Source organism: Trematomus bernacchii, unplaced genomic scaffold, assembly GCF_902827165.1.
Source record: "Trematomus bernacchii unplaced genomic scaffold, fTreBer1.1, whole genome shotgun sequence".
Taxonomy (NCBI): Eukaryota; Metazoa; Chordata; class Actinopteri; order Perciformes; family Nototheniidae; genus Trematomus; species Trematomus bernacchii.
In genome coordinates, this window is record NW_022987689.1 from 4,894,262 (window position 1) to 4,903,527 (window position 9,266).

Sequence of the window (9,266 nt, forward strand, 5' to 3'; positions counted from 1 at the left end):
ATGCCTCAAAACCCCCAGATGCCTCAAGACCCCCAGATGCCTCAAGACCCCCAGATGCCTCAAGACCCCTTGATGCCTCAAAACCCTTTGATGCCTCAAAACCCTTTGATGCCTCAAAACCCTTTGATGCCTCAAGACCCTCTGATGCCTCAAGACCCTCTGATGCCTCAAGACCCTCTGATGCCTCAAGACCCTCTGATGCCTCAAGACCCTCTGATGCCTCAAGACCCTCTGATGCCTCAAGACCCTCTGATGCCTCAAGACCCTCTGATGCCTCAAGACCCTCAGATGCCTCAAAACCCTCAGATGCCTCAAAACCCTCTGATGCCTCAAAACCCTCTGATGCCTCAGATGCCTCAAAACCCTCAATACGCTCAGATGCCTCAATACGCTCAGATGCCTCAATACGCTCAGATGCCTCAATACGCTCAGATGCCTCAATACGCTCAGATGCCTCAATACCCTCAATACCCTCAGATGCCTCAATACCCTCAGATGCCTCAATACCATCTGATGCGTCAATACCCTAAGATGCCGGAGACAACAACAGCAATGACCACACGGCCTACAACTGCAAAGGTGACTCAAATTCCTAAAATTCCTGCACTGCCTCTGATGCCTCAATACGCTCATATGCCTCAATACGCTCATATGCCTCAATACGCTCATATGCCTCAATACCATCTGATGCGTCAATACCCTAAGATGCCGGAGACAACAACAGCAATGACCACACGGCCTACAACTGCAAAGGCGACTCAAATTCCTGCACTGCCTCAGATGCCTCAATACGCTCAGATGCCTCAATACGCTCAGATGCCTCAATACCCTCAGATGCCTCAATACCCTCAGATGCCTCAATACCCTCAGATGCCTCAATACCCTCAGATGCCTCAATACCCTCAGATGCCTCAATACCCTCAGATGCCTCAATACCATCTGATGCGTCAATACCCTAAGATGCCGGAGACAACAACAGCAATGACCACACGGCCTACAACTGCAAAGGCGACTCAAATTCCTGCACTGCCTCAAAACCCTCAGATGCCTCAAAACCCTCAGATGCCTCAAAACCCTCAGATGCCTCAATACGCTCATATGCCGTTTCCACAATATATGCCGATGTATCCTCCCTTTAATGCTCTTTATCCAGCTACAAAGCCAAAAACTACTACAACTAAAGGCTAAAAATCCCTTATCTTAGCTTCCACCATCTATGCCTTACTATCATCTTTAACCTACGATCCTTCCCATCCCCAATATCCTACCACTGTGAAACCAGATCCCCCGCCCACTCCGGCACCCATCCTCCTTTTCATCCCCATGTTCACTTGCCCATATCATTGCTGTCTCCTTTTCCTCCTCCACGCTACCTTACTTAAACAGTTCTAATAAAAGTTTTGAACAGAGACGCTTTCCAGTTTGTGCTTTTTTTTTTTTTAACCTTCAACTACCCAAGAGACTCTTTATTCCAGGCTCTTCAAGAAGTCTCATTTGGTTTGTGAATGAGTGAATAGTCCATATTGAGAAAATGACATTTAATTTAAACAGAGAAATTGTGCTGACAAATGATTAACTTAAAGGGGACCTATCATGCAAAATGCACTTTTGTACGTCTTTTATACATGAATATGTGTCCCTGGTGTTCCAGGGAACTCACCAAGTGTCAGAAAACACAACCCTCTCTATTTTCCTCCATACCCAAATCTCTAAAAAAGGGGCTGCAACGGATCTGATACAGACTGATCCAGATTTGAACACTTCTGTCGTCACAGAAGTGGCGCTACGGCTATTGGGCCAACTCTCCATCTATCAGGGGAATGTGGGGTTGGGCCACGGCCGGCCATTGCCGCTCGAAAGCGCTGGAGACGCTGTAGTACATATGCCAGGCCTGTAAGTGGCGCTGTAGTCTGCCACAAAAGCAGCGAAGAAGACTTCCCGCCTATAGTTACCATGGTTACCTTTCTGTTTATTCTCCGCTGTGGCTTTTTTTCTCCCTCCCCGAGGCAAGCGTTTGCTCCCGCTGCTTTAATTCAATGCAATCCCTCCCCATCGAGGCAAGCGCTGTAATTGTCTCCGGTTAGTCCACCAGCAGATGACAAACACCCACCTCTCCGCCTCTTCCAAGGAACGAGGGGACCGTGCGGCAGAGTTTCAGTTTCTTTCGCCGGTCAAGATGTCTGTTAAAGTTGAAATCTTCCGGACAAAATTAGAAAAGTGCCGGTCAAAGGTCTTCGTTATTTATTGAGCTTTAAAACAAATTAATAACGACTCTATAGGCCTATAATAATATAATAAAACCATAGACTGTGTGTGTGTGTATGTGTGTATATATATATATATATACTACACACACACACACACACACACACACAGGACGGAGATCTCTTTTACTCCCCCTCTTGACTTGATCAGAGCACGGCTTCCCTCTCCTGCAGGGGGGCGTGGTCAGCTGCAGCTCACAGATGTGCCCCGCAAACAGCACATAGAGCGAAATGAGGCATGGCTAAAATGCATGATCTGTTAGGTATTTTGAAAACAGAAACGTATAAATATACCTTATATAGGTATGGCCCTACAATATATCATTTAAATATAGCATGATAGGTCCACTTTAAATTCCTACATTTATAAATTCAATTAATGTTTGTCATTTGAAGTGTTGTCATAGTGTGGCTTTGTGTCCACATGGTGGCATCATTGCTCAACCATTTCTTAGTAGGTTTTGAATTGGAACCTTTTGTGTTCACAATAGCTTTCCTTGTGTGAACAAGCTTTAAAAGGGTTGTATTTTTGAAAATGTATTTCAGTCAAAGGTAAAGTTCCATCATGTCCTTTCCTAAAATAATTAACATCTGCTGTGTGAGGGACCCTGGCTTCACTCATTACATACACCAACTCTGAAATGGAGCATTTACAACTTTGGGCAGTTATGCAAATCAAAACAATGAACCTTTAGCATTTTTCTCTTATTGGTTTTGTAAACTGGAGTAAGCATTACTAAATATTTGGTCTAACACTAGGTCATAAGTGTTCAAACTACACATGTAGATGTTATATTGTAAAAGTAGCCTTCATACAACTAAAAATGACTTGACAGGTGAGATCCTTAATTATTCAAGTGAAATGTCAACAATGATAGAAGCAAAACCTTTTATCCTACAGGGTGTCCTTAACACCTGTGTATTGTTTCTTTCAAATTATGGAACTAACCATAAAACAACATCTCTGGTCCAAGTCAGGCTGGGACACTGATGCATGTTCACCATCCCGTTACCGTCTGATTGACTTTCCTTGATGTGAAGATAAATATTTTGTCTTCTAAATAAGGGAAAGCATTGTTATACATCTAATTATTGTGGGTCAAAGTAGATTAACAAATCAAAATAGTCAGACTCTTCCCTTGCATTCATTGGTTTGTTATCGAAATCAAACCGTATGATACATTACACAAAATCATGAAGAACCAAGAATCGGGGGATATTTTTATTTGAACTCTGAAAGGACTTAATGGACTTTGCATTCTCAAGCTTGTGCAAAGTTGTTTGTATACTTTTGAATAAAACTTGTATACCGCTTCGTGAATAAAGATTTGGGGGAAATATTTCATTTCTCGTTTTTTCCCCTTTCCTGTTAAGTCGGGGAAAATAACAATGGGGAATGTCTTATATTAAGAATACTTGAGGTGAGAACATCTTTTAAATATAATAGGTTAGCAATTGAGGATGTGTAGACATTCTTGGTATATTTCCATGTTTTCTTTCCATTGTCTTTGGATGTACTGCTGTTCTTGTTTATCCTCACAACCCTTTAATCTACATTTAAAGTATTGGAGCAATATAGTAAATAAGTTTTTCTATTTTCTAAGTGTCCTAATTACATCAAATGAGTTGTATTTAGTCTACTGTTATGTAAACGCATAAAGGTGCGCCGCATTTGCGCTTCAATGCCATGCGATCTACCCACACTACCTTTGCGATCGACGTATTGGGCACCCCCGATCTTCATGATCAATATACAGGGCTTACTTTGTAGACATTAGACAAGTCTTAACGAGGCCCACCTGTTGCAAGCTAATTGAACACAGATGCAAGCATTAGCTGAGGCTGAACCTGCCTTGTTGATTGGCTGCCTGGTGGTAATATGTGCCAGTATTAAAAGCCTTTTCTCATGCTTCATTGCCAAGTGCTCTCCACCCGCAGTGAGTTTGATTTTACAGAATGGGTATCCTATGAGCACCTATCACAGCTGTATTGGTTGTCACAGCACCTGCTGATGCTCAAATAGTTGCGGCAAAGAAAGTTATCTCATCTCTTCACATTACCAGCAGTCATGTGCAAGAGAAAAGGCGCTGGTGTTTACCTGGCTGCAGCTGTTATTCTGACGTGTTATTTTGCGCAAACTATAGATTGTTATCGTCTGAAGAAAAGAGAAAGACGAGAAGGGAGAGAAGATGCCGAAACAACAAATGGGTTCCAAGAGGGGACAATTGTTTTCGGGAGAGCTTTTGAAAAAGGGTCAGGACTTGATTCTCAAGTCACAGGCGGGACCAAGAAGTCATCCTCAAACGCTTATGTTGAGGATGAAGGTGCTTATCAAGCAGACTCTGCAGGTAAAAATATTTTGATTACGTATTGAAGGGTTTTGTTATTTTGCTTGAATTGTTTTGCTTCTCTTTAAAGTACAGACTATTGAAAAAAAAAATATATATATATTTTATATTCGCCTTCAGGCTGGATGAGCCCAACACAAGACGCCAGTCCCAAAGACTCGTCATGGATGAGCATGTCGCCCTCACTGCAGTGTGGTACGGGCCAGTTGAAGTTCAGAGTGGTGGGATCAGGAATTTCACAATTTGCGGTAGAACAAGGTAAATTAATAGCCATAATATCCTAAATGTAGACTTGATTTATCTCTACCAATGATATAAACACTGAACCTTTTTACCCCACAGGAAATGCACCTCCAATGCCTCTGTCCCAGGTCCCGTCTACCTGTGGCTACAGCATGCAGAGGAACTCGTATGCACTTGTCATGTTGGTTCCCTATGATGGCTGCAACATGGTTCAAGAGGTAATGTGAAACTGATTTAAAGAGTGAGGGAGTGAGTTTAAAATTACGATGGCTAGTGCTGTGAATTGTTATAGTTATGAATGGTGTAACGAGAGCTAAAAAAATTAAATGTTTAATCTGCATCATATTGATCGCAAGGGAAAATGTGTTTTCAGCTTTTCAAATGCGAGTTGTTTTTCGCTTGCTTTCAAATGTACTGATTAACTATATTTTTTGGATGGGGACCGACATTCAAATATGTTGCATCATGATGATCTATTTAGAAAATATAGCATGAGATTAATCTTTTGCCTTGTACAGTCGGATTGTAACATTGACAGGTTTGTGTGATTCCTTGCGTTTTCTAATTGTATGTTTTTCTCCCAAAGGGTGGAAGTTATGTACTCCCGATGCGTTGGCAAGGAATTCCAGTCTCTCTATGGTGTTCCAAACCTGCCTCACCTCCTGCCTCACCTACTGCCGCACCTCCTGCTTCCAAAACGACTTCCCCCAATTCCCCTGTAGCTCAGATGCCTCAAAACCCTCTGATGCCTCAAAACCCTCTGATGCCTCAAAACCCTCTGATGCCTCAAAACCCCCAGATGCCTCAAAACCCCCAGATGCCTCAAAACCCCCAGATGCCTCAAAACCCTCTGATGCCTCAAAACCCTCTGATGCCTCAAAACCCTCTGATGCCTCAAAACCCTCTGATGCCTCAAAACCCTCTGATGCCTCAAAACCCTCTGATGCCTCAAAACCCTCTGATGCCTCAAAATCCCCAGATGCCTCAAGACCCCCAGATGCCTCAAGACCCCCAGATGCCTCAAGACCCCCAGATGCCTCAAAACCCCCAGATGCCTCAAAACCCTCAGATGCCTCAAAACCCTCAGATGCCTCAAGACCCCCAGATGCCTCAAGACCCCCAGATGCCTCAAGACCCCCAGATGCCTCAAGACCCCCAGATGCCTCAAGACCCCCAGATGCCTCAAGACCCCCAGATGCCTCAAGACCCCCAGATGCCTCAAAACCCCCAGATGCCTCAAAACCCCCAGATGCCTCAAAACCCCCAGATGCCTCAAAACCCCCAGATGCCTCAAAACCCTCAGATGCCTCAACACCCTCAATACCCTCTGATGCCTCAAAACCCTCTGATGCCTCAAAACCCTCTGATGCCTCAATTCCCCCTGATGCCTCAAAAACCCCAGATGTCTCAAAACCCTCAGATGTCTCAAAACCCTCAGATGTCTCAAAACCCTCAGATGTCTCAAAACCCTCAGATGTCTCAAAACCCTCAGATGTCTCAAAACCCTCAGATGTCTCAAAACCCTCAGATGTCTCAAAACCCTCAGATGTCTCAAAACCCTCAGATGCCTCAAAACCCTCTGATGCCTCAAAACCCTCTGATGCCTCAAGACCCTCAGATGCCTCAAGACCCTCAGATGCCTCAAGACCCTCAGATGCCTCAAGACCCTCAGATGCCTCAAGACCCTCAGATGCCTCAAGACCCTCAGATGCCTCAAGACCCTCAGATGCCTCAAAACCCTCAGATGCCTCAAACCCTCAGATGCCTCAAAACCCTCAGATGCCTCAAAACCCTCAAAACCCTCCGATGCCTCAAAACCCTCCGATGCCTCAAAACCCTCCGATGCCTCAAAACCCTCCGATGCCTCAAAACCCTCCGATGCCTCAAAACCCTCCGATGCCTCAAAACCCTCCGATGCCTCAAAACCCTCCGATGCCTCAAAACCCTCCGATGCCTCAAAACCCTCAAAATCCTTTGATGCCTCAAAACCCTCAGATGCCTCAAGACCCCCAGATGCCTCAAGACCCCCAGATGCCTCAAGACCCCCAGATGCCTCAAAACCCCCAGATGCCTCAAAACCCCCAGATGCCTCAAGACCCCCAGATGCCTCAAAACCCCCAGATGCCTCAAAACCCCCAGATGCCTCAAAACCCCCAGATGCCTCAAAACCCCCAGATGCCTCAAGACCCCCAGATGCCTCAAGACCCTTTGATGCCTCAAAACCCTTTGATGCCTCAAAACCCTTTGATGCCTCAAAACCCTTTGATGCCTCAAGACCCTCTGATGCCTCAAGACCCTCTGATGCCTCAAGACCCTCTGATGCCTCAAGACCCTCTGATGCCTCAAGACCCTCAGATGCCTCAAGACCCTCAGATGCCTCAAGACCCTCAGATGCCTCAAGACCCTCAGATGCCTCAAGACCCTCAGATGCCTCAAAACCCTCAGATGCCTCAGATGCCTCAAAACCCTCTGATGCCTCAGATGCCTCAAAACCCTCTGATGCCTCAGATGCCTCAATACGCTCAGATGCCTCAATACGCTCAGATGCCTCAATACGCTCAGATGCCTCAATACGCTCAGATGCCTCAATACGCTCAGATGCCTCAATACCCTCAATACCCTCAGATGCCTCAATACCCTCAGATGCCTCAATACCATCTGATGCGTCAATACCCTAAGATGCCGGAGACAACAGCAATGACCACACGGCCTACAACTGCAAAGGTGACTCAAATTCCTAAAATTCCTGCACTGCCTCTGATGCCTCAATACGCTCATATGCCTCAATACGCTCATATGCCTCAATACCATCTGATGCGTCAATACCCTAAGATGCCGGAGACAACAACAGCAATGACCACACGGCCTACAACTGCAAAGGCGACTCAAATTCCTGCACTGCCTCAGATGCCTCAATACGCTCAGATGCCTCAATACGCTCAGATGCCTCAATACCCTCAGATGCCTCAATACCCTCAGATGCCTCAATACCCTCAGATGCCTCAATACCCTCAGATGCCTCAATACCATCTGATGCGTCAATACCCTAAGATGCCGGAGACAACAACAGCAATGACCACACGGCCTACAACTGCAAAGGCGACTCAAATTCCTGCACTGCCTCAGATGCCTCAAAACCCTCAGATGCCTCAAAACCCTCAGATGCCTCAATACGCTCATATGCCGTTTCCACAATATATGCCGATGTATCCTCCCTTTAATCCTCTTTATCCAGCTACAAAGCCAAAAACTACTACAACTAAAGGCTAAAAATCCCTTATCTTAGCTTCCACCATCTATGCCTTACTATCATCTTTAACCTACGATCCTTCCCATCCCCAATATCCTACCACTGTGAAACCAGATCCCCCGCCCACTCCGGCACCCATCCTCCTTTTCATCCCCATGTTCACTTGCCCATATCATTGCTGTCTCCTTTTCCTCCTCCACGCTACCTTACTTAAACAGTTCTAATAAAAGTTTTGAACAGAGACGCTTTCCAGTTTGTGCTTTTTTTTTTTTTAACCTTCAACTACCCAAGAGACTCTTTATTCCAGGCTCTTCAAGAAGTCTCATTTGGTTTGTGAATGAGTGAATAGTCCATATTGAGAAAATGACATTTAATTTAAACAGAGAAATTGTGCTGACAAATGATTAACTTAAAGGGGACCTATCATGCAAAATGCACTTTTGTACATCTTTTATACATGAATATGTGTCCCTGGTGTTCCAGGGAACTCACCAAGTGTCAAAACACAACCCTCTATTTTCCTCCATACCCAAATCTCTAAAAAAGGGGCTGCAACGGATCTGATACAGACTGATCCAGATTTGAACACTTCTATGTCGTCACAGAAGTGGAGCTACGGCTATTGGGCCAACTCTCCATCTATCAGGGGAATGTGGGGTTGGGCCACGGCCGGCCATTGCCGCTCGAAAGCGCTGGAGACGCTGTAGTACATATGCCAGGCCTGTAAGTGGCGCTGTAGTCTGCCACAAAAGCAGCGAAGAAGACTTCCCGCCTATAGTTACCATGGTTACCTTTCTGTTTATTCTCCGCTGTGGCTTTTTTTTCTCCCTCCCCGAGGCAAGCGTTTGCTCCCGCTGCTTTAATTCAATGCAATCCCTCCCCATCGAGGCAAGCGCTGTAATTCTCTCCGGTTAGTCCACCAGCAGATGACAAACACCCACCTCTCCGCCTCTTCCAAGGAACGAGGGGACCGTGCGGCAGAGTTTCAGTTTCTTTCGCCGGTCAAGATGTCCGTTAAAGTTTAAATCTTCCGGACAAAATTAGAAAAGTGCCGGTCAAAGGTCTTCGTTATTTATTGAGCTTTAAAACAAATTAATAACGACTCTATAGGCCTATAATAATATAATAAAACCATAGACTGTGTGTGTATATGTATATATA

The 9,266-nt window shown here is 45.1% G+C and overlaps 1 protein-coding gene across 1 annotated transcript; it reads left to right on the forward strand.

Annotated features, from left to right (window-relative positions):
- Positions 1-462: 462 nt before the first annotated feature.
- LOC117488759 (protein PELPK1-like) lies at positions 463-1,409 on the forward strand. The gene is made up of 2 exons (XM_034137835.1): positions 463-579; positions 754-1,409. Exons 1-2 carry the CDS (start codon positions 478-480, stop codon positions 1,186-1,188), a joined length of 537 nt encoding a protein of 178 aa, XP_033993726.1. The 5' UTR covers positions 463-477; the 3' UTR covers positions 1,189-1,409.
- Positions 1,410-9,266: the final 7,857 nt, after the last annotated feature.

Excerpts from the sequence above, each read along its gene's own strand:
- LOC117488759 (XM_034137835.1), top strand. The coding sequence starts at position 478 with ATGCCTCAATACCCTCAGATGCCTCAATACCATCTGATGCGTCAATAC. Across the intron at positions 580-753 it reads CACGGCCTACAACTGCAAAG|GCGACTCAAATTCCTGCACT; the intron begins GTGACTCAAATT and ends ACAACTGCAAAG.